Here is a 25853-nt window from a genome sequence, read left to right as displayed (position 1 = left end):
TATTGTTAGCGACTTGCTCTGAAAGTGGGACAGGGGATGGGTACGCACGCAGAGCCCTCGGCAATTTCAGCAGGTGTACGCGCACGCAGTCACGCGCCGTGCACATCTCCTGTCCCACTTCTAAGGCAAGTCAGCCTCCTGCAATCTCTCAGCCTCCTGCAAACTTTCTCTCGCACGCGCACACACACACACACACACAAACATCCCAAGCCATGGTACAACTAAGTCAGCCTCCTGCAATTGTGTGCGCGCGCACACACACACACACACACAGACAGACACACACACACACAGACAGACACACACAGACAGACAGACACACACCCCCCCACAACTAAGCCCCACTCACCGGGCTACAGGCTTAGTCACGCTCAGGACGCCCCTGGTGTCATCTCTGCCGCATCACCTGGCACACGCGGGGTTTCCCTCACTCATGGGAGCTCCGCGTCACCACTGCTGCTCTCTACCAGGCACTCCGTGGGCGCGGGCTTCCCGCAGAAGGCGGAAGTCCCGCCCCACAACCGGCTTCACGTTTCCAAACTTCCGGTTTTCGGGCCGGCGGCGGTAGTACATTTTTGTTTTTGTCACTTTTGTTATCCATCCAGATTGTGCCAGATAGACTCTCAATTGCTCACTTGCAACACGTGACTGAGGTAAGATACCCGGTCACTTCACTGCTATAATTTTATGAGTTTATTGCATTGCGGAGGATAATTTTAAGTCATTTTCATGATAGGTGGACCGGAGCAGTCCGATAGACCTGGAAGCCTCCTGCTTAGGCTTACGTCAGTTCTCGTAGTCACGAGGTATGCAACATTTAATGACTGAGTAAACAACTAGTAAATTAGTGCATGCAAGGGTGGCGCGGGCAGCATGCCCGGCCAAAACCACCATGATTCTTCTTCACGTACTTCATGCGGGGCATTTGTGCGCCACACATCGCCGCACGGGTTAATACACTTTCATATCATGCATGGTTACGAGAATTTAGACTGTGTTACACACGTCACGGCTGCAGCTGTGTTGAACTCATGGCACCATGTGCAGGGCACTTCTGTTCATATACTTTTTTCTTTCACACACGTCTCGGTGTTTGGCTAGTTGAATATGCCTGCGAAAAGTGATGTCATTTCATTTGTATAAAATGGAGCGTGGATTGTAATTTAAGACATTTAGTCTGTTTTTCCTGTTGTTCCGGCAGGAGGCCACTGAAGATTTCATTTTCAGCGTATTTTTTCCCCTGAACAATGGTGTTATCCGAAATGCACTGTGGTCATGGGGTCATTACAAAAGTGTGATTCACTCGACATTGACAAATTGTACTAAGTTGATTTCATTTGTTAATTATGCATCACATCTAGTTTTGCGTTGAGCAGTGATTGTTGGTGAATACATTTGATGAAATGCAATAACCTATTTGACTCTGGTTATAAATTTTACGTCAGTTTTTAAGCACAGTAGATTAACTATTTTGGTGAAACCTTAGGGGCTTTTGGCTGTGCGGTTTTATCGGGTATGGAGTTTTCTCCATACTCCTTTCAGTGATTTGTTCTCAAGGGACAGTGGCAGATCCCACACGAAGCAGCACGCATTGATTCACTTTTCACTTTGAACCATATTGATTAATATTCAAATATGGTGTGCAGGTTGAAACCATCAATTGAAGTACAAAATATTCTAAAGGCCATTAGCTTAAGGGAAACTCATTACTTCCCAATAAACTCCCTCTATGAAGGACAACATGGGCTGTCATGTCTTTAAAAATCTGTCCCTGTCTTTGGCAACATGGGCTACCAGCTGATACATTGCAATTCTTTCCAAGAATCTCTAGCTCACATGTGCTTGGTCGAAGCTCGTGTTTCCCAGCAGGCACCTCTCCCAATCCGCTCCCCCTCTCTTAAGGTCACATACCTAGGACTGTCTGGTATGGAAACCCACAGCAAGTCCTTGAAGACTGCGAGAACCTCCTTCAAGAAATATTTAATTCTGGGACATGCCCACCAAGTATGTAATAGCGTTCTGTCTCCCCGCAGCTGCTCCAACAACTTAGTGGTGTGTCAGAATATTCAACAGACCTTATCTGGTGTAAAGTACCATCCCATGATCACTTTAAGGCCAGACTCTCAATTCTGTAAAATTTTAGTATCTTTCCACCGGGTTTGCCATTTTTACATAATAAGTAACTTTTTTATCATTATGTTCCTCTGACTTTCTAATTAGATGGACAATCGGTCTATGACTGATGTAGACTTACAATAGCTGCTTGTTTTTTTTTATGGAACGGATTCCTAAATCCACTGGGTATGAGCAGCCTCACTCTCTGTGCTCTGGTATTTTTGCTATTTTTGCTATGCTCCTATACATAGTCGAATTTATGCCTTAAAAGCGTGCAAATCTCTGTTTGGACCTCCCAGATCAACACTGTCACTTCTGAACTGAAAGCGTGCCCCTGAACTGAAAGTGTGCCATGTGAATTGAAACCCTTTTGGTATCCGCCCCCCCGCCCTCACTCTACCATCCTCTCTACCACCCTCACTCTACTACTCTACCGCCCTCGCTCTACCACTCTACCGCCCTCACTCTACCATCTACCGCCCTCACTCTACCACTCTACCGCCCTCACTCTACCACTCTACCGCCCTCACTCTACCGCCCTCACTCTACCACTCTCACTCTACCACCCTCACTCTACCACTCTACCGCCCTCACTCTACCGCCCTCATGCTATCACCCTCACTCTACCACCCTACCGCCCTCACTCTACCGCCCTCACTCTACCGCCCTCACTCTACCACTCTACCGCCCTCACTCACTCTATCGCCCTCCCTCTATCTATCTATCTATCTATCGCCCTCCCTCACTATCTATCTATCTATCGCCCTCCCTCTATCTATCGCCCTCCCTCACTCTATCTATTGCCCTCCCTCTATCTATCGCCCTCCCTCACTCTACCGCCCTCCCTCACTCTACCGCCCTCCCTCACTCTACCGCCCTCCCTCACTCTATCGCCCTCCCTCACTCTATCGCCCTCCCTAACTCTATCGCCCTCCCTCTATCTATCTATCGCCCTCCCTCTATAACCCTCCCTCACTCTATTGCCCTCCCTCCCTCTATCGCCCTCCCTCCCTCTATCGCCCTCCCTCCCTCTATCGCCCTCCCTCCCTCTATCGCCCTCCCTCCCTCTATCGCCCTCCCTCCCTCCATCGCCCTTCCTCTATCTATCCATCGCCCTCCCTCGATCTCTCTATCGCACTCACTCTATCTATCTATCGCACCACCACAGCATCACTCAGGGGCACAACAACACTATGAGCTACCACAGCATCACTGAACGCCACAGCATCACTCGTCGCCACCACAACATCACTCAGCGCCACCACAGCATCAACTGTGCAACCATTCAACAACTTGTTCAAATATGTTCTCTCAATGTTTCAAGCTTTATTACAAATGTCACAAAAAGATGTTAATATTTCACTTCTGTTCTTGGATTTTCGTCACAATAAAATACATTGAACATAATCTTCACAAAAGTTAATTTAAGTATTAATTATTTAAAAAAATAAAAACCATTGTTATTTAATATCAATACATCTAAGTCACATAAATAGAACACATATTGCATTACAAATGCTATAGGTGTCACATTTGCGAAAGGTAAAACTATTCGAATTGTAAATGACAAAGCTATTAATGTAGCTATTTTCAAAACCAACACATAAATACAAAATTTTTCATTTACAATACCAATAGCTCAAACTTTCCTAATGCGAGACCTATTACATTGCAAATGCTTGTTAGCTGAGTCGGCAAGGACATAATGGATATGGAGGTCATGAGGTACTACTTGTGCAGGAGGCAGATTCAGATAGCATGTTGTAATGATAGTCAACATTTTGTTCAAACCATAGTATCGGGCTGCATGGACATTAGGTTTAAGTCAATGAAGCTGGGTGAGGGGGTGTCTGGTAACAATGCACACGTTACTTGGCCGTTCAATGATTTTCACTGCTCAGAAGTAGCTCTCATTACAGAAAAGGTTGGAGACCCCTGTTGTAATCTGAAAATACATAACCAACTTTCTCTATCATGATCAATGTACCCTGCAAATGAACAGGAAGTCTCATCCAAAAGTTGTGCAAGTAGCACCGGAGACTATTCTTATTGATGAAACAAGCTGCAGAAGTGGTATTGTGGAAGGAATTTTTGTCATTACATACAAAGTGGACAATATGGTCATCAAAGTTGCTGGAGTTGATGGATTAGGTGCAAGGACAAATATTGCCACTGAACTTAGATTGGAAAGATGCAGTGCCTTCGTCAACAGTGCATTATTTGTTGACAATAGGCTATTTTTAGGCCTCGGCCTAAAATTCCGCTCTTGAGATTTGCTCACTCCACGTGGAGTTCCTAATAACTCTGCAAAGCGGCAAGGAGCAGAGTTTTTCCTCTCGCGAGGCCCTCTTACATTAAGTTACCAAGTGTGAGCGAGAAACATCATATGCTAGACCACCTCCGGGCGAGATTTCTCAACACCGGAATTCGAGCCCGGTTGCTACAGCTGGCGTTGAAGAAGCTGCTACTCGAGTAGAACATCTAATCAAGCAGCAGAAAGAAGCAGTGCCCTCTTGTGCTGCACGTGGTGCTGTTTGCGATGTTTACAGCACAGGACAAACTCCCGGCACTAAAAAACAGCACAACTTACCTCCCTCTGCCGCTTGCGGAACTCGGCAGAGTTTTTTCACAACTTCACAGAATTCCTCCAAGTAGAACTCTTCAAACTCCGTCCAGGCCTAGTTATTTTGCGTCGATGGTGAGCCTGGAGTTATTCGATAAGATGGAAGTCATCAATAGCTTTATAGTTGATGGTTTTGAATTAACAGTTACAGTTGACAAAACAGTCAACAGTGTAGATTTTTTATGGCAGATCTCTTGCCCTTACTTGTTGAAGGAGACGTATGTTTCAAGGAGACTTGATTCTGAATTCCACTGTTGAGAGGCACAAAGGTCTCTTGATGGGAGTAGTACAACGCTCCGTAAAGGGACCTGTAACAGGACCTTTTGTTCTGGTTAACCCCAATTTGCACTTCTTGCTTTTGTAGTGATCTACTCTGATGACTTTCCTGGAAATTCAAGCCCATATTAGATTTCCTAGGACCCCTCATTTGTGTACCAAGAGCGTTAGTTGTAATTCCATCGCTCTGGCGTTCTGAATGATAGGACTGGTGAATTTCAAACAGTCAATTGTGTGTTTTTGTATGTTGTACCAAATAAATGTAGCTTTTTTTCACATTTGAGCACAATATGCTTTGACAAATGTACACTTTGTGGATTCGACTATTGGTAATTTCTTTTTCCTATAATAATGTTCAAATTGTAAAAGTATTCAAATCAACTGTAAAAAAGGAATCTCAGGCCATATTTATTTAGTAAAATGTCGATCTTGTACAAGTAAAATTGTGTTTGAGTATTGCAGCCACCTACTATTGTCTGCATTAATTTCCTGGAAATTCAGCATTTTGGAACTGCAGCTCCCAACCCTCTCTGTCCTTTAGGGTTTGACAAGTTGTTGTTATAAAACCATGGTTGCTTTAAAGTTGCCATTGGTCTCGTGGGAGCTTCCACAATCAGTCTTCCTCCATGCCGGGCCATCGCGCTTGTATAGATGGGCTGATCTAGATACAGTTCTCATTTATGCCATACACGTACACTTCTTAATAATCATTGTTTACCATTTCTAGTGGACATTCAAGATCTTTGCAATGACTTTTTCTATTCCACAGTCATATCTACAAGTTAATTTCAATGCTTGTTAGTGCTTGTTCTAAAGTCTATTATTTGAAGTGCACTACCCAGCATAGCTAACCTATAAAACTACTCAATGTTTCATGAAATCAATAACTACACTTTACGAGGGCTGGTATTTTTCCAGTTATTTCTGAAGATGACAGGAAGGAAGTAAAATAGAAATAAGACACATACCTCCATTAAGGATACATCTTAACTGGTGACCCTTAGGAGAAACATCTGCCCCTTTATTCTTAGTTTATGTCAAGATTTTGTGACTTTCAGTTTTCGCTGAAAAGTAAAGGGCAACCCATTTGCTACTCAAGCAACATCACAATCTTCAGAAGCAGGAGTGTGGCTTTGCATTGGGATGAGAAAGGGCTTCCCTGTACATTTTAAAGAAAACAAAGTCACAAAATCTTCATAAGAAAAATGTTACTTACCCTGTAAGCATCTGTTCGTAAAATGTAGTGCTGTAGATTCACATGCTGTGCATACTTCTGCCATCTGGTGCTGGGATCAGATGTGTGCAAGTCATTTTTCTTCAAAGAAATCTTTTGAGCCATGAGGTACAATGACTTCTCTTGTTGGTAATGCACAGGGTCATTGACTCCATTGTTAGATCATTTTCCCACACGGCGGGTGAGGATGGAATGTGAAGCGAAGCAAAATACAATGAGTTATCCACGCAAAATAGGAAAACAAGTAAGAAAGTAAAGGCGATTACAGACGGCGAGGAGGGTGGGCGCATGTAAATGTACAGCACTACATGACACAAACAGATGCTTACGTGGAAAGTAACATTTTCCGTTTGAGGCAAGTATGGCTGTACATACACATGCTGTGCATACACTGTAAAGCAGTCCTCCCAAAAAGCGGTGGCTAGCCAGTGGATGTTGAAGTGGATTGAAAAAGTGCACAAAGCACTGCCTAACCAAAATTGGCTTGTTGGCGAGCTAGTACAACCACACAGTAATTTTTTGTGAAAGGGTGTGGTGTGGCCCAGGTAGCTGCTTTGCATATGTGAGCTTTTGGGAGGTTCCCCAGGAAGGCCATAGAGTCTCCCTTCTTCTGAGCGGAGTGGGCTCTAGGAAGAGTGGGTAAAATCCCCTTAGCTTTAGCACAGCATGTCTGGATGCATTGGACCATACTATTAGCAATGCCTGACTTGGCTAAAGCCTGCCCTTTGCAAGGTGTAGAGAAAGCGACAGAGTCGCTGTGTCTTTCTAAATGGTTTAGTTCTATCAAAGTAGTACATAAGGGCTCACTTTACATCCAAAGTATGGAGAACTTGTTCTGCAACAGAATCGAATTGTGGAAAAAACACAAGAAGTTCAATAGATTGGTTACGGTAAGAATAATAATAAAACATGTATAAAGCCCAAGGCTACTTCCACTGAAGTGTTCCCGTGTTAATGCGAACTAGCTGCCAAACTGAACAAGGCCTAAAAAGAAAAAAGCTACCTAAGGAGCCATGTTTTAAGCTCTTTATGAAACAGAAGCTCTATTTTAGCTTGTCGAAGATACAGCAGAAGAGAGTTCAGCAGCTTGGAGGCAAGAAACCTAAAAGAACTGCCTCCAGTTCGAACTTTCCAGACAGTAGGAAACTCTGCCAGCAAGGATCCTGAAGACCTCAAACACCTTGAAGTTAGGTAGGGTTTAATAAACTGATGGAGATATCTGGAACCAGCTTTATTAAAGGCCCTGTAACAATAACAAGGAGCCTTAAAAGACATGCTTCTTCATCAGCAGCCATAGCAATTTCTGCAAGACTGAGCCCAATGATGCCTGGCTGGGCAGGTTCAGCAGTAAGAGACGCAGAATTCTGTTGGAGCCTCATAAGACGGGCTTGAGAGGCACCCAGATACAGGATGCTACAATAATCCAGCCTAGAGATAAGAGCCTGGATTACTGTTTTTCTTGTGGCTTCAGACAAGAGTTCAATGATCATTTTAAGGGATTTCAACATCCCAAAGTTTTTGTCTGCTAAGGCAGTGATCTGGTTGTCAAATGTCAGTCTTGTGTCAAAAAGGATGCCCAGATTCTTGACCTTTGACTTCAGCACTGGAGGGGAACCAAGTGATGGTGGCCACTGGTCGGGAGTCCAAATAGAAGCCGGAGCCCCCAGAATAGGAATTTCAGTCTTGCCCGTGTTTAATTTCAGGCAATCCATAGGGCCACCATGGACAAGTATGCCCTCAAAAAAGCTACAACCGCATTCTGAGACTGGGTGCCAATGATCTGAGTATCATCTGCATATGATATGATGTCAAAACCATACCGCTCGATGATATCTGCCAGGGGACGTATATAGAGATTAAATAAAATAGAGCCCAGGGATAAGCCCTGTGTTACCACCTGCTGCAGTTGCAAGATCCCAGAATAAAAAGGTTTCTGCAGGACCTGAAAAGTGTGACCCTGCAGAAAGGACGCAAGCCACCGCAGGGCCTCATAACCGACACCGTAGCTCCTAGACCGCTCCAATAGAACGTTGTGGGGCACGGCGTCAAAGGTTCAGGTCGAGCAGCAATAACGCTTCTGTGTCACCTCAGTCAAGAATATGGCACATAGATTCAGAGGACAGCAACAGAGCACACTTTGTAATGTATGGAGGACGGAAACCCGACTGTGCACTCTGCAGTAGGTCCCTGGTCTCAACAAACATTGAGAATTGAAAAATGATTCCACGACCTTAGCGAAAAATGGGTGAAGTGAGATAGGTCTAAAGTTCTCAGGTTTTGATGGGTCTAACGTAGGTGTAGAATGTAGAACTGAAAAGAGGTAGGCAAAGATGCTGTGGGATGGAGAGTTGAAGAGAGCTCTAGGAGTGGGTTATTATAGGGAATCAGCTGGAGGTTACTGTACATTAACTGGACCAGGAATAAACCGATCAAGAAAACCCACCTGGTTTGTGCTTATTTACTACAAATTGTGGCGACAAGTTGGTCCTGCACAGAGGGCAGTAAAGGTAACATAAGCTCCACCTCTGGAACGCCGCTATTTATTGTAAAATAGAACTACAAAGTAATTTGGAAGATTTATCAGACGTTATGGGCACCAAACTGCAAGTTTTACTGCTGTTCCTTACTTGCTGTTTAGTTTTGACTTAAAACTTTGTTTTACGATGAGGAGATATCGAGCCATGCATAGGGATAAACCCACTTGTTGAACAACAGTGTTACTAGGCTACAGAACACTTGAGTGCATGCCATTAACTGTGCCTGAACAGCTCCGTGCATGGGTGCCATGCGCCTTTCTCACATGAGTCTGCCGCTGAGTGCATGAATAGATCCGTGTAACTTTCCTCACACGAGCCCGCCATGCGCTCTTTGAGAGACGCCCTGTGGTTTCGCGTGCAGCTGCTTACACAGAGTTTGCGCTAAAGGAAAAGAAAATAGAGCCATTCTCAGCGCGTTTCATCTCCGCGCCTCGATCTTTCCAATTGTAGCTGTCAACACGTTTAAGGCGTGTTAACGTGAAAATTGAAATATTGGGAAAAAGAAAACATTTTCTTACTGGATGCTAGTGCTGTTCCTGAGGAAGAGATAGGAAGAGACAGAGGTGCCTGGAAGAGATAGAAGAAGAGAAACACATAGAAATAGAAGACATACTTTCCTAACACAAAAAACAAAAGAATACACTGTCGAACAAAATCAAACATTGTTATTTTGGCTCATTATTTTAAATAATTATTTTAATTTATTACTTTGGATAGTTGTTTTAGTTAGTTATTTTAACTTCTTATTTTAGCCTGTTATATTGGATTTTTCTGTTGATTGTTTTGGTTTGTTAATTTACTATTATTTACAGGTATGTCTGAACAAAGTATGGCAGCACCTCCAAGTTTTCTACCTGTCCCCGATGAGCCTACAAATCTTTGGAAGCGAATGAAAAATATGTTCTTCACTTATTTGTTGGCCATTGGAGGGGATAAATATGGTCCCATATGCAAACAAGCTATTTTTTTGCACCATTCAGGTGTAGAAGGTAGAATGATTAATGACTATTTGCCCAAAATTTCGTTGGCAAGGGGAATGGTCAAACAATGAACTTGTATAACATGTCACTACAAATGTTGAAAAACACTTCACACCCAAGGTGAATTTAGTTTTTGAGAAGCATACGTTTTTCTGCAGAGTACAAGGGCAACATGAGGATATCGTGACATATAGCTTCCTTGCGTGGTTTAGCAGTCACTTGTGATTATCAAAATTTAGTTGATTCTTTGGTAAGGGACAAAATAGTGAGATGCACAAACAACCAAAGGGTAAAAGAAAAGTTACTAACAAAAGATCCTAGTCTAGAAGAATCCATACAAATTGCAAGGAATATGGAGCACACAGCAGTGTGGATGAAGGAGATGGACACGGGAAAAGTATTACAAAGATTATGGAAAAGGGACTAGCGATTGAAGTAAAAGAAGTCAAGAAGGAAAACTTTAAGAAATCTGTTGGGAGTGGAGAGTCTCCAGCCCCAAGATTTAAAGAACGGAGAACTGCAACCTGTTATAGGTGTGGGTGTCCAGGACTCAAATTCTAGTTTTGCTTGTGGGGGAAGAAACGTAACCTGTAGATCATGTGGAAAGCGAGGGCACTTGGCAAAAGTCTGTAGATCGAAGGGGAAAATACCAAACACGATTGTCAAAATGATTGAAGATCAGGGTGTGGATCATGTGGAAATAATCTTGACCATAAATGAAGTGGAGAGCCCTGCTCTTCAAGAGAGCATCTGTACAAATGAAGTAAATATAAGAGATGAAAGTAAAGGAATATTGGAAAAACCACATTGTGAGATTTTTCTTGGAGTGACAAAGGTCAAATTATTAGCTAATTCCGGAAGTTTGTTTACCCTGATATCTAAGGAGACCTATCAAAAGGAATTGGGTGCTCAAATGAAAGATTTGCAACAATCTGATATGAGAGCTGTTGGGTATGGTGGCAAGAAAATTAACATCTTAGGAATGCAATGGATGGATATAGATATGGGTGCATGGGAAAATCTATGTAACCAACAAAGGTTCAGATCTTTTAGGCTGGCACCACCAGAGGGACTTAAACATCATGCTTGATACAAATGCCAAGAACCAGTCATGGTGGTAGAACCGGTAGATGAGAGTGCAATTGTGAAATGCGGCATTGTAGGCAATGAGTTGGGGGAAACTCTTATAGGAAGATTTCTTCAAGTTTTTTCTGAGAAGTTGGGTATGATGAAGAAGTTTACGCACCGTAATATTCTCAAAAGCATGCTAAACCTGTTGCGCACAAGGTGAGAACAATGCCATATATGATGAGAGAACCACTCCAACAAGAATTAAATAAGCTATTGAGTGAAAACCAGGGCCGGACTGGGAACCAAAACCGGTGTCCCAGCAAAGTGCTCAGCCGGCTGCCCCCGGGGGGAGGTTGGGGGAGCGACCGAGCTCTTTGCCGGGGCCGGTTTTCAGCCAATTTTTGTTGCAAGGCCGATTTTGCAGCTATGCATAAACAGCCCTGTATCAAAAACGCCTCCCAGGGTCCCAAAACCAGTCCCCACCCTTGCGGCGCACTGGGAGATTGCCCGGTGCCCGCAACGGCCAGTCCGGCCCTGGTGAAAACATCATTGAGTCGATCAAATCATCAGAGTAGTTGTCCACCATTGTGGTCGCCCCAAATGAAGGAAATAAGATCTGTCTATGCATTGACTTGAAAGGTCTCAAAAGTATACGGGTGGATGGATAGGCAGCCGTTACCAAATATTAGTAAAATGCTGAGCATGATGGGGGGTGGTAGTGTGTTTAGTGGTTTGGACATGTCGTCGGTATACCATCAAGTAAATTTACACCCTGAATCTCGCCCATTAACTTATTTTGTTATGCCGTTAGGAGCGTTCCGATATTGCAGAATGCCGTTCGGATTGGTGTCAGCTTCTGCTGTTTTTCAAAGGATTCTGGAAAGCATTTTTGAGGGAATGCAAAGGGTGTTATGCTTTCAAGACAACATTATGGTGGTAGGAAAATCGTTTGTGGACCATGATATGTTGTTGGAAGAGGTTTTAAAAAGGATGCAAAGTCATGGACTAACCATAAAGAAGGAAAATGCCAGTTAAAGTTGCAACAAGTGAACTATTCGGGACGTTAAATATCTGTTGATGACATAAGACCAAAGAAAAGTATCATAAAGGCAATAGAGGATGTTCCTCTGCCCATCAACAAAGAACAGTTGAAATCTTTTTTAGGGCTTGCTGAATACTTTTTGAAACTTGTGCCACATTTTGCAAATGTGATAGAACCTATGAGGGTGCTGCTAAAGAAATTAAATGCATGTGAGTGGGTTCCTGCACGTGAAGATGCATTTATAAGTGTAAAACAATTCCTTGCTAATGCACCGACATTGGGTCATTTTGAGACTAGCAGAAAAACTATTGTACCTACTGATGCTAGTAATGTTGGACTTGGGGCAGTTTTGATGCAGGAGGGTGAAATAATTATTGGGTTCGCGTCATGACAGCTATAAGGTGCAGAACAGTCATATTCTGCCATTGAAAAGGAGGCTTTAGCCTGTTGATGGGGAATGAACCATTTCAGGTACTATTTGTGGGGCTTGCCGTTTGTGCTGAAAACCAATCATAAGCCACTTGTACGTATCTTTTAATGTGGTTGGGGTTTGGAAGGAAGTGTGATGCCTCGTATTTCAAGGTGGTTGTTGTCTGTAATAGGCTACAATTTTGTTGTAGAATATGTGCAGGGAAAAAAGAATGCGATTGTTAACTGTTTGTCAAGAATGCCCGTGGAGGATGTTTCTTGTCAAGAATGCCAGTGGAGGATGTTTCTTGTAGGCGGATAGAGGAAGATCAAGTGATTTGTGTTTATGGTGAACTTGCACTTGGACAAGATGAGTGAAAGGAGGCTACTGAGAGTGAGAAAGAGTATGAGGGATTGATGAGACTTATAGTAGGTGACTGAAAAGATCTTGGTCAGTTAAACGAGGAGTAAAACCTGATGGTGAAGAATGAGCTTAGTATTCCGTCTGATAAGACAGATCACTACCAGCAATGTTGTGAAGTTTTTGAAAGAGGTGTTCTTTGAAGAATGAGGTTTGTTTTTTTGTATGTATTTTTTGTATCTGTGATGTTATTTATTTATCTATGGATTGTTGCTAAGATCTCTTTCCCTAAAATATTAAAAGGAGTCAGATGTGTGGAATGTAGAACTGAAATGAGGTAGGTGATGATGCTGTGGAATGGAGTCATTCTTGGGAAGCTGCTGGAGGTTACTGTACATGAATTGGACCAGGAATAAACCGATCAAGAAAACCCACCGGGATTGTGCTTATTTACTAGAGAAGGCTTCTTCCGAAGCGGCACCACTGAGGCGTGCTTCTAACGATTGGGGCCCTCCTCAGCTCCCTATTCCAGAATAGCAGGAGTGGCCACATCAAGGGGAGAGCCAGATTTAAAAGGATGCAACAGAGATTGTAAGTCTTACGGTTTGATTTGTTGGATGAGAATCCTCCTGTGAAGGTTCAAACCAGAACAGTGAAGGTTCAAACCAGATCAGAAGACAAGGAGCATTTCTATAACTCTCAGGGAAGGAACAATACAAAGATGATACTTTGTCTCTATAAAATCTAGCAGACATTGCATCTTTCCTCAGAAGGAGGACTATGGTCTGTGACATGGTTTAAAAAAAGATCGATTTTACAATGGTAAAAATTTCCCAAGATGAATTCTGGGCCCCTTCAATTTTATTAGTGTAGAATGCCCGCCTTACTTTTTTCATGCGCACTATGATCAATTTTAAGACTGGCCATACTGAACTTTGCTAGCCTCAGCAAAATCCTTGCACCACATACGCTCAGATCATTTACATTGCTTTTTAAGCAAGACTAGTTCATCATTGACCCAGTCCGCTGCAGGCCTAGCTCTACAAACTACCTTATCAACCACATGAGTAATGAGATCCATAGCCCCCATGATCCAATCTTCAACCAGGGTGTTTGCTGTGGCAATACAATTGGCCAGTTTAGAGCGGTTCAAAGCTAAATCATTAGTAAACTTAGTAGCGGAAATCTTAGGTGGAAGAGAGATACCACCTTAGGGAGAAATTTGGGATTGGTACGTAGAACAACCATATCACTATGTACTGGGAAGAAACGTTCTTCCAGGGTTAATGCCTGTAGCTCACTGACAAGCCTAAATGAAGTGATAACAACAAGAGAGGCCACCTTTCAAGAGAGGAATTAAAGGAGGCAGGAGTGGAGGGGCTCCAAAGGAGGGCCCTCGAGGCTTGTAAGTACAATGTTGAGATTCCATGTTGAGGACGGTGGACCCTGTGGAGGAAGGATCCTCTTGAGACCCTCCATGATACCTTTAATGACCTGAATCCTGAAGAGAGAGCGAGAGAGAGAGAGAGAGATGTGGTGTCTATTCTGAAGGTAGGCAGCCACTACCTCCAAGTGTAGATGTATGAAGGTGAAGGCTAGACCAGAAACCTGCAGATATAGTGGGTGACAAACAACGTCCTGCACTGTGGCTTCAAAAGGATCAATGAGATTTGAGTGACAGTTAGCAACACAAATCTTTTCCACTTTGCTGCATAGCAGGCCAGGGAGGTAGGACCGCGTACTTCCTTATCGATGCTTATACATTCCGGAGGAAGTTTGAGGTATACAAATGTTATGACCTTAGGAGCCAGATCACAAGGTTGAGCATCCTGGGATCTGGGTGCCCGATTTCCCCGTGGCTCAGAATGAGAAAGTCCGGCCAGCTGGGGAGCCTCTTGTGCGGAACCAGAGAGTGCTCAAGCAGAGCTGTGAATCATGGCTAGTGAGCCCATGTGGGAGCCACCAGGATGAGAGTAAGAGTCTTCTGCAGAAGACTTCGTACCACAAACCGGCAGAAAAGTGGAGGCAAATATCCTGACCAATTAATCTGTAGTGCATTTCCCATGGATTGTGGGAACTTGGAGGGACAGTTTGGGCATTTGGTGTTTTCTAAAGTTGCAAACAGGTCTATTTCTGGACAGTCTCACCTGCAGAAGTAGTGAAGGAGGACTTGCAGGTGAAGTTCCCACTTATGGACTTGTTGCGGCATTCTACTGAGGTGGTCGGCAAGTCGGTGTACATCCCTGGAAGGTACTCAGCTAATAAATTAATTTTGCGATGGAGAACCTATGGCCAAATGCTCTAAGATAACTGAAAGAGTTGTGGCGAGTGTGTGTTCCCCTGTTTTCTGAAGGCAATATTTGGCTGTCAAAGTGTCCGTGCGGTCAAGGACAACTTTGCATATCAGGTGTGGTTGGAGAGCCTTCAATGCTAGATGGATGGCTAGAGGTTCCAAGTAATTGATCTGGAGACCCTGTTCTGAGGGCTGGAAGTCAGAGCCTGTAGATGTGCCCCCATCCCGTAAGGAAGGCATCCGTTGTGACAGTCCTCTACAGAACAGGGTAGAGGAAAGGCCACTCTTACAACAGGTTGTTGGTGTTCCATCATTGCAGTGACAACTGCGGCGTTCAATCAACACTAGCAGCGGATGCATGTGTAACCTGGCATACAGTACTATGGCACCACAGGAGGCCATCATGCCTAAGAGGTGCATGACTGTCCAGGCTGTGACTTGTTGATGTGGCTGGAAAAGAGAGAGCAGTGCTTGAAAAGACTGTACTCGAGCAGGATTTGGATAGGCCATGCCTGCCTCCGTGTTGAGAATGGTCCCCAAATAGGGTTGGATATGGAGGAGCTGGTTGTGGGATTGTGCAGCGTTGATGGTAAACCCTAGCCTGTGGAGCAGATCGATTGTGACTTGTATATGCTCGCAACACAGCTGGGCGGTGCCACTCTTGATCAGCCAGTCATCCAGGTAAGCGAAGACATGAACACCCTCTTTGTGCAGGTGTGCGGCCACCACAGCAAGGCACTTGGTTAACATCCTATGGGCAGTGGTAACTCCGAAGGGGAGTACTTTGAATCGATAGTGTATTCTGCTGACCACAAACTTGAGATATTGCCGATGCGCCAGATGTATTGGAATCTGGAAATAAGCATCCTTCAATTCGTGTTCGTTAAGCAGTCTAAGGTCCAGAATAGAACTGAGGGACTAATCCATTTTAAGTATTAAGAAGTACAGGGAGTACAATCCTGTACCCTGCTTTTGGCGGGGAATGGGATATATAGCCCCTTTGAGGGGTGCTTGGCCCTCTTCTTTGACAAATCTAAGGTACTCAGGAGAGAGTCCAGACAATGACCATGTTGGATAATATCCAATACCCACTGGACTGAGGTGGTGGACTGCTGTGTGGGGGGAAAAAGTCTTGAAGGCGCCCACGACCGGGGGTAAGAAGGGGCAGTCGGGGTTTGGTGGCGGCTGCAGCTCCTTTGAGGGACCCATCTTTTCCTCTGCCTTTAGAACTATCACCCCTGTAGTACCCTCCATCGTTTTCCAATGGAGAAGATTGTTGTCCCCGAATGTGCTGGTGTGACGTGGAGGCTTAGGGGGAAGTGGTCTTCGGGCCTCCAAGATAGGAAGTGCAGCAAAAGGAGTCACAAGGAGCAGGGGACTCAAGTGCTCTCATCACCTTAGCTGTCTCTCTATCCTTTTTAATTGTTTCTAACACTTGTAGACCAAAAAGGTGCTGCTGAACTTCCGGTTTGAAACTGAAGATACAAAGCCAGGCGTGCCTATGTAACAAAAAGCCAGAATTATTTCCCCTGGCAGCAGAGTCTACAGTATCTAGGGCATAGCGAATGATAGTGTTCGATATCTGCTTGCCCTCAGAAACTACCTCATGCCCCTCTTGCTGTATTCCTCTGAGGTGTACTAAAGGAGCAACTCCATTTTGTCCCTCCGGGTACTGTAATAATGTGAGAGGAGGTTGATGGAATTGGCAATGGGCCATAGGTTGTTGGATTGGGCTGCTGCCCTTTAGCCTGCAGCATTCATGCGCTTGCTCTCTTTCTCCGGGGACAGGGCATTTCCACTGGCCTGAGAATTGGCCAACTCATGAGATGTAATGACTACTAGGGAATCAGGTGGAGTTAACCATGAATATAAATAGGATCCGTAGGTGAAGCTTTATATTTCTTATTTACCCTGGGTGTAAATACCCTGGCTACGACGGATCCTTAAACAAGTCAGGCATGTCCGGTAACATGCCCTTAAGCATGGGATGGTATTGGTGAGGGAAGAAGAGTGTTTCGAAAAAGAAGTGCTCCTCTAAGGGCTCTGTATGAAGGCCCACCTTGTGGAATAGGGCCGGTCTACCCACCAAATCCTGAAAGAGCAGAGAATCGTCCGGAGGAGAGGGACGGGCATGGTACAGGTAAGGGTGTGTGTCCCTAGGTGAATCTATCAAATGAGCCCCATGAGTTACCTTGTGGAGGAATGACATATGTATCATCCCCTGCCCACCAGCATCAGAGTGAGGAGTTCACTGGGGTGTAATAGCAAGGGGGGCTACTGGAGAATCAGGTGGGAAGGAGAAAGCTGAGGAACAGAGTGAGAGTCGGATCAGAGAGAGGTAAAGGGCTGGTTCACTTATCCATCTTTTGCACTGTTTTGCCGGAATGTCCAAAGATTCCTCAAAGGACAGTTGGCACTTGGAAGCTGGAGTAGCAGTAGACCCTGGAGGGCGGGCAAAGATCCAGGTGCATGGGGATAAATGACCAGGTGTTTCTGCCTTGAGTCGATCTCCTCTTGCAGACTGTGGACGATCGGTTAAACAGGGCCGGCAACAATGTCAATTTTAATGTTTGATGGTCTTGGGTTCGAGGGCACCGTTAGTTTCGGCGAAGATAGTCTGGCCAGCGCTGAGGCAGATGTAGTCAACGCCGAAGGTCGGTTCAGTGCCGGCTTTGGAGTAGCTGGCGCCGAAGCAGTTGGCTTTGAGGGTTTCTCCAGCACCGAGCCGAGTGTCCTTAGTAAATGGTTGGTGGACACCATGGCCCAAAGGCCTGGATGGCTGTGTCCCTCTTGAAGGTGAGCTGCTCGACTGGAGAGCGGTGTCGAAGGGGAAGGGTTGCCGTACTCACTGACTGCTGGTGGCAGATTCTCAATTTCAAGCTCGGAACCATAGCTATCCCCGTGGAAGAACACTTCTTCATCTGCAGCAGAAGGTTGTGGATGATGTTACCCCTCAATGTCCTTGGGACAGGGGAGTGTAGTCGCCACCCAGGGTGACATCTTGAGGCGACGAGCTCGATGGTCACAGAGAGTCTTTTTGAACCGAAAAGAATGCAGGCAGCCTCATTGTGCTCAGGTGACAGGCACAAATTACAAAAAAAGGTCAAGTCCCTGAGTTTCCAAAAGTGGAGAAGAAATAATGTGTCACCCCGCATGACTCAAAAGCCAATTAAATCGCAGCCATATAACTGAAAACACAAATAATAATATGATAAACAAAACATTAAAAATTGTACAATTTATTACATACAATATATGATGCCAAAATACAGAAAATACAGTGCCGTACATTAAAATTAAAAATTAAAAGTACAATCAATTTACATCTGGGATCGTAAGGTGTAAAGAATTAAAAAATGTGTCAATTCACATGAAGAACAGTAAAGTTTGGGTTGTCGACGCAGCATTTCGTTTTTTTGTTATAACACCTTCATCAGGATAAGTTCTTTTTCAATCAACTGGAATTATAGACACCTCTGTCATCAATTTGAGGTACTTCATTTTATTTTCCAGGTAACCTTCTTCTATATAGGTTCATGTACTGATTTCTTAAGTGATGAATTCACCTTTGGATTCAACTTCCTTCACGTTTTTCTTTATCTGTGATGTAGGAGAGGTCAAGGGAGCCACCAAGATATGTGGAAGATTAGGATTGGATTAAGGTATTGGCTTTTGATGCTAGGAGTGACTGGATTGTCTCAACAATATCCACAACGTACGTCTTTGTCTTGAGACTACGGTCCTTTTAGTTGACCCGTGCTTTGCTTCTGCATTCGTCCTCCCTGCTCCACTTGTGCCTCGAATCTGCGAATATCGATATTCGCAGTCACGCCTAGCATCAAAAGCCAAAACCTTAATCCAATGCAAATTGTACATTTTTTTTAATCTATAGATTTAAGGTTAACCTTCAGGCCAATTAAGGTAGCCTTTGTATCAACTCCCTCATTAGGTTGGCTACAATCTCTGGCCCCAAGTTTCAGAGACTTCTAGTCAGGAGGTATTTGTCTGAGGGTTTTGTGCTTATGAGAGGTCAGTTGGCCTCGTCTCTGGACTTCCCACACCCCATCTTCAGCATGGCCTAGTGTAAGGCTAATCAGGACTTTGTGAGAGTATCTGGACCAGATTCATGGGTAGCCTGGAAATTACGCAGCAACTTTCTGGTAGCTGTGCCCAATTTTCACTAGGATGCAGATTCTTGTTAAGCCCAGTGGACTCTTCAGACCTACCAGCTAGACACCAGTCCTCCTCTGCATCTACCTACTCTCTGGCTAGCTTAAGTCCTTAAGAATAGAGGTGGACGGCAAAGTCACATATAGGCTGAGCCATTTCACAACAGTTGGGTCTGTGCATCCAACCAGCTTAGTTGCCTGAGTACCACGCTTACAAACACCTCTATACCAAAGGGGATGATGGACAGAGCGTTTGAGCAAATCAAACACTCACCCCCAGTCAACTGTTCTGGGTTTAATCCATCACCATTCTTTAGCTCACTCCACCACCCCAGTTCAAACATGGCCATATGCAAATCAGTCTGACCCTGTGCCTCATGGGAACAGTCCAGCCCAAACTGCCACGCCATGTCTTCCCTGGACCGGAAACTATCATCCTGGGACCGGTTTCAGGTTCATAACCCTCATCAGCCAGGCTATTTTGAATCCAGTGGCAAAGTGAGAAAGGGACACACGTCTTGGCATACCCTGCCAACTTAGGGCGAACATAGCGATACCAAAGGGGATGATGGACGGAGCGTTTGAGCAAATCAAACACGCACTCCCAGCCATCTGATCTGGGTATAATCCATCACCATTCTTTAGCTCACTCCACCACCCCAGTTCAGACATGGCCATATGCAAATCAGTCTGACCCTGTGCCTCATGGGAACAGTCCAGCCCGAACTGCCAAGCCATGTCTTCCCTGGACCGGAAACAAGCATCCTGGGACTGGTTTCGGGTTCATAACTCTCATCAGCCAGGTTATTTTGAATCCAGTGGCAAAGTGAGCAAGGGACCCACATCTGGGCATACCCTGCCAACTGTTAAATTGTCAGCTCACTGCCTGTACTTCAATATGGCACACTGTAGCACCTAAAACATCCAAAGTATCTATTTTCACAAAGAAAGCATTCCGTCAGTGTAGTTCCCTACCGCTTAGTACCAGACCCTACTTTTCTCTTTTACGATGCATAATAGGGCAATCACCAATGCGTTGGACATGAGATTCTTGCCTGCCAAAAGCTCCAAGTTTCTGCTGAACCTCTCTCATCCAGCGTTGTCCAGTCTCAAGTCACTGCACCTCAAATGCATAGTGGAAAGGTAGGGCACATCCGACAATGCAGGCATACAGCTGTTGAGTCCCAGATTGCACAATGACCACCATCCTTCACGGGCCTGCGAGACTGCACATCACAGAATGCTGCAATATCTATACCCACCATAAGGCTCTGGAATTAATTTGTGTCACGGCCTTTCAGGCTGTTCATATTCAGGTAGCATTGGCATAAGCTTTCTAAGACACAATATTGCCAGATGGATGACACCGGATTGCAAGGTGAGGCACAGCACTCTGCTGTCACGCATCCATTTTGGCTGTTGGGTTGATCGCACATCAGACAAATAATCAAAGCAGCCCATCATAAGATAGAAAAATAAGTAATATTCTTTTTTCAAAGCAATAACGATTTCAAACAATGCGATAAAAAAGTTACAAGCAGAAAAGAATATATATATATATATATATATATCTATATATATATATATATATCAATAATTTAAGAACAGCAACATTTAAAAGAAATGTCTTTGTTGCATTGGTCACATCATAAAATTGTTATGTATAGAATCCAACAAATCATAACAAAATGCTAATATAAGAGTGATGTAAAGGTATCACATTGTACACTGTCGGGCTTGCAATGTAGTTGCCATTTTGAACAAGTAATAAAAAAATTAAAACTAAGAAAAAGTGATCAAAGAGCGACTTTAGGGCACAGCCTACTTAACTACTGTGCATGCTACAAAGCACAAATATACCTGCATGCCTCCCCTGTCCTCATTTCCTGCCATTCCATCTACTTCATCCATAATTAGTGCATGCTTCGTGCTGACTGATTTGGAGGAACCTAGGAAAAAATATCGGATAAAATTGGTCAGTCTTGTCAAGCTTCTTTCAATTAAATTTACACTATTCAGACTAGTTCTGTGCATCTTTAATCTACTAAATGGTAAAGATTTCAGTGCAATGGGCAGTTGGAAAATATATTTCCATGTAAAATATTTTTAAAATACAGTATATTTGAAATCAGTTAGTTAGTCAGCTTGCTAGTTCTACATATTAGTTATTCATTATTTCTGACTGATTTCATTTTGGTAAACTACTTGAACAAACATCCTTTCAGAGAAGGCAAACATGACAATGGTATATATACACAACTCACTATAAAAGAAGGACTCACACAAAAGGCTAAAACAAAAGGGGGGAGATAGGCACTTTAACTTAGGGCCATGTCAAACCAAAGTGGCCAAAAGAAAGAAAGAGAAAAAATACCTTTTAAGGAAACCCATAAGGTTTTTAAAATTGCCCTCACCCACTAAAGCACAAGTTACTAATTGTGTAATGATATATCTGTAAGAGACATTAGTTAGTGATAGATTCCTTACCTTAGAATATCCGCAGGCGCCAGACTGAATCCAGACAGTTTTGCTTAGCAGTACCCCTGCGCGTCGGAAGGTGGCGTCGTGCGGCTCCTCGACCGTCACTGGCTTCGTTAACGCCGAGATGACATCACAGAGACTACTTAGGCGGCACCCATGCGTGCGGACGTCAGTTCTGCACACGACTTTCCGCGCCGAAACGCAGAGCCATGCAAGAGACTGACCACTGGTGCATAAAAGTAGGGCCCTATAAGGGGATAACCTTAACCCTGGTAATCAGCTCGCGGGGAGGATGGGTGGGGGGGGTGGGGGGGGGGGGGTAGGTAAGGAATCTATCACTAACTAATGTCTCTTACAGATATATCGTTACACAATAAGTAAATTGTGTATCTGAAAGAGAAACATTAGCAATAGATTCCTTCCCTTAGAATAGATACCCCAGCAATACCAACCCCGGTAAAGTCACGGAGTACAGAGCGGCCAAAGAAGCCGTCTCTCCGGACCGGACTGTCTAGGCAGTAGTGCTTCATAAACGTGTGCAGCGAGGTCCAAGTAGCTGCCTGACAAATGTCATGCAAGGGAACACCGCGTCCCAAGGCATAGTGGCTGCAATTGCCCTGGTGGAATGGGCACGCAGTCCCAGAGGAGGCTCCTTCTTAGCCAAGGAGTAACAAGCTTTAATGCACAGAACGACCCACCGGGAGATGGTCCACTTGTGCACGGCCCGACCTTTCTTGGCGCCCACGTAGCCAACAAAGAGCTGGTTATCCACCCGGAACTGTTGTGTGCGGCTCAGGTAGGAGAGCTCATGTTTTGGGTCCAGGCGATGGAGCCTCTCTTCCTCTCTGGAAGGATGCGGAGGCGGAAAGAAGGTGGGCAAAGTGAGGGTCTGCCCGATGTGGAAGGGCGTGACAACCTTTGTAAAGAAAGAAGGACGGGTCCTTAGAACCACCTTGTCCGGTTGAACAGAAAGGAAAGGAGGTTTAGAAGAAAGAGCCTGGAGCTCACTCACTCTTCTGGTAGAGGTGATGGCAACCAGGAAAGCAGTCTTTAAGGTGAGAAGACGCAAAGGACATTTGTGAAGCGGCTCAAAGGGAGCGCATATCAAGTAAGTCAACACAAGATTCAAGTCCCACTGGAACGGAACCGGAGGGAACATGTGTGTAATGCCTTTCAAGAAACGGTTAACAACCGGGGACTTAAAAAGAGAAGGCTGATCAGGAAGCCGTAGAAAGGTGGAGACGGCAGAAAGATAGCCTGTAATAGTGCCCAGAGCAGAACCCTGCTGGGCCAGATAAAAAAAAAAGGAACAGAAGAACTTCTGAAAGAGGGGCAGAAAGGGGATCCACAGCCTTTGCTGTGCACCATGCCACAAATTTGTGCCACCTACAGGTGTATACCGTTTTAGTGGAGGAACGTCTGGCTGCCAAAATCACATCACAGACTTCGGGAGGAAGTCGAAAGCTGTCAATTGTCACCGCTCAATCTCTAAGCTTGGAGGTGGAGGCTGGATAGGTTCGGGTGGAGGAACGTTCCCTGCTGCTGCGACAGAAGATCCTCCCGAAGAGGCAGTCGGATCGGGGGATCGATCGCCATGCTGAGTAGTTCGGCATACCAGTATCTTCGTGCCCAATCTGGAGCCACAAGAATGGATTGGGCCCAGTTGCGCCGAATCTTCTTCAGCAATCTGGGCAGAAGTGGTATAGGTGGAAAGGCGTACAACAGACCGCAACTCCACTCGCGACGAAAAGCGCCGCCAAGCGAGTGCAACCTTGGAAATTCCAAAGAGCAGAACTGAGGACATTGCGCTTCTCTTCGGTGGCGAATAGATCTAACCAAGGCTCTCCCCACTGCTGAAAGAGACCATGCGCCACGTCAGAGTCCAGACGCCATTCGTGATCCATCAAGCACCGGCGGTTGAGTTCGTCCGATCTGGTGTTCAGAGAACCTGCCAGGTGTTGAACCACCAAGGTAATGCCTTGATGTTCCAGCCATGTCCAGAGGCGCAGAACCTCCTGACACAGGGTCCACGACCCCACCCCGCCCTGTTTGTTGCACTACCACATGACAGTGGTGTTGTCCGTGAACGCCTGCACCACACTTCCCCGGACAGAGGGAAGGAATGCCTTCAGTGCAAGTCGGATCGCCCGCAGCTCCAAAAGGTTGATATGGAGCCGGGACTCCGTCGGAGACCAGAGGCCTCTGATCTCCGCCTCTACCAAGTGGCTGGCCCATCGAAGCAGCGACGCATCTGTCACCACTGTGTGCTCTGGTTGGGGAAGGGTGAGGGATCTGCAATTGCCCCAACCACGATTCGTGAGCCACCACTGCAACTGTTAAGCAGGGCCCTCCGAGATCTGGACATGATCGGACAGGTTGCCCTGATGCTGTGCACACTGGAACTTGAGGTCCCACTGCAGAGCCCGTATATGCCATCTGGCATGTTGCACATGCAGGAGGCCAAGAGGACCAGGACCCAGAGGGTCATCATGACTGAAACCCGGGATAGAGGCCGAAAGATCGGAATCATAGCCTGAATATCCCAGGCTCGCTGCTCGGGAGGATAGACCCGAAACAGCGCAGAATCCAGAACCGCTCCGATGAAGGGGAGCTTCTGAGAGGAACTCAGGTGAGACTTCGGCACATTGATGGAGAACCCTAGCAGATGCAGGAGGTCTGCGGTAGTCTGGAGGTGGGGGACGACTGCCTGGGGTGAGCCCGCCTTCAACATCGTCGAGGTAGGGGAAGACTGACACCCCCAATCGGCGCAGATGAGTCGCGACCACCGCCATCACCTTCGTGAACACCCGAGGGGCACTGGTAAGGCCGAAGGGGAGCACGGCAAACTTAAAATGCTCCTGGCCTACCGTGAACCACAGGTAGCACCGGTGGGCCGGCAGGACGGGGATGTGAAAATAAGCATCCTGCAAATCCAATGCCACCATCCAGTCTCCGGGGTCCAGGGCAGACAGGACCTGAGCCAGAGTCAGCATCTTGAACTTCTCCTTCCGGAGGAAGCGATTGACATCCCGGAGGTCCAAGATGGGGCGCAGGCCCCCCTTGTCCTTTTTGGGGACCAGAAAGTAGTGGGAATAACAACCACACCAGACTTCCTGACAGGGAACGCATTTGATGGCCCCCTTGGCCAAGAGTCAAATGTGCCGCCGACATGCAGTGGTACCGAGGTGGCATGGCCGGAGGGGAGGACAGAAACGGGAGTGCGTAACCATGGCGGATTATCTGCAGCACCCACTTGTCTGATGTAATTTCGCGCCAGTGGTGGAGGTGGTGGTGGACTCTGCCGCCCACCGGCGTAGGGTGCTCCCTGAAGCTCGGATTAGGAAAGCTTTGAGGCGGAGGCAGCGGGGGTGGAAGTGGACTGACCCGCGTGCTGGTTACCAGACCTGCCCCTGTGGAATCCACGGCTGCGGCCACGCTGAGGCTGGTTCTGCACCGGCTTGCCGGAAGAGCGTGCTTGGGTGCCCCTGCCCTGGCCATGAAAGGAACGAAACCCAGGTGTGGCGAGGTTCTTTGGGGAAAGACCCAAAGACTTGGGGGTGGCTCGAGAGACTTTAAAGTGCTCCAGGGCATTGTCGGCCTTATCACCACAGAGGCGGGAGCCATCAAAGGGCATGTCCTTGAGCGAGCTCTGGACATCGGAAGAGAACCCAGTGGAACGCACACAGGCGTGGCGCCGCAGTCATGGAAATTGCCCTTCCAACGAATCAGCGGTGTCCAAACCACATCTGATGGCAAACTTCGCTGCATCCTTACCATCCGCAATCGCTTGGGAAAGGACAGCCTGGACCTCCTCAGAACACTGAGGCAAGACCTGATCTACCAAATCCCATACTGCGTGGGAGTAACTGCCCAATAAGCAGGCAGTGTTAACCGACCGCAACCCCAAGCTGGCTGAGGAGAACAACCTCTTGTCAAATTGGTCTAGCCTTTTAGAGTCCTTATCTCGCGGAGCAGTGGGAAAGGCACTCTGTGACAACGAGGCCTGAATGACCAGGCTCTCAGGCGTGGGGTAAGTGGTCAAGAAGGCGGGATCACCAGGCGCCTAGTGAAGTTTTTATCCACCGGCGCCCCCGTGGCCAGTCACAACCATGTGCCCAAGAGGACTTCGGTGAGGGCCTCATTGAAAGGAAGCAGTGGCTCCAACGACGTAGACGCTGTCTGGAGCACCTCCGTAAGGAGGTTGGTTTTAAGGGCCACCGTAGTGAGGACGAGATGGAGAGCTGACGTAGTCCGACGCAGCAC

At 45.9% G+C, this 25853-nt stretch overlaps 1 protein-coding gene across 1 annotated transcript in view; it reads right to left on the bottom strand.

The window, feature by feature from the left end:
- Positions 1-25853, bottom strand: part of RFC1 (replication factor C subunit 1) — a 711111-nt gene that overhangs the window by 87592 nt on the left and 597666 nt on the right. Inside the window, exon 16 of the mRNA XM_078678327.1 lies at positions 20970-21058. Within this exon, the coding sequence (XP_078534453.1) occupies positions 20970-21058 (89 nt within the window). The remainder of the gene's footprint in view (positions 1-20969; positions 21059-25853) is intronic.

The sequence above is a fragment of the Lissotriton helveticus genome, chromosome 2_2, assembly GCF_964261635.1.
Source record: "Lissotriton helveticus chromosome 2_2, aLisHel1.1, whole genome shotgun sequence".
Lineage (NCBI taxonomy): Eukaryota > Metazoa > Chordata > Amphibia > Caudata > Salamandridae > Lissotriton > Lissotriton helveticus.
The sequence above is the reverse complement of the archived record's forward strand: the minus strand, read 5'-3'. Positions and strand labels throughout refer to the sequence as shown.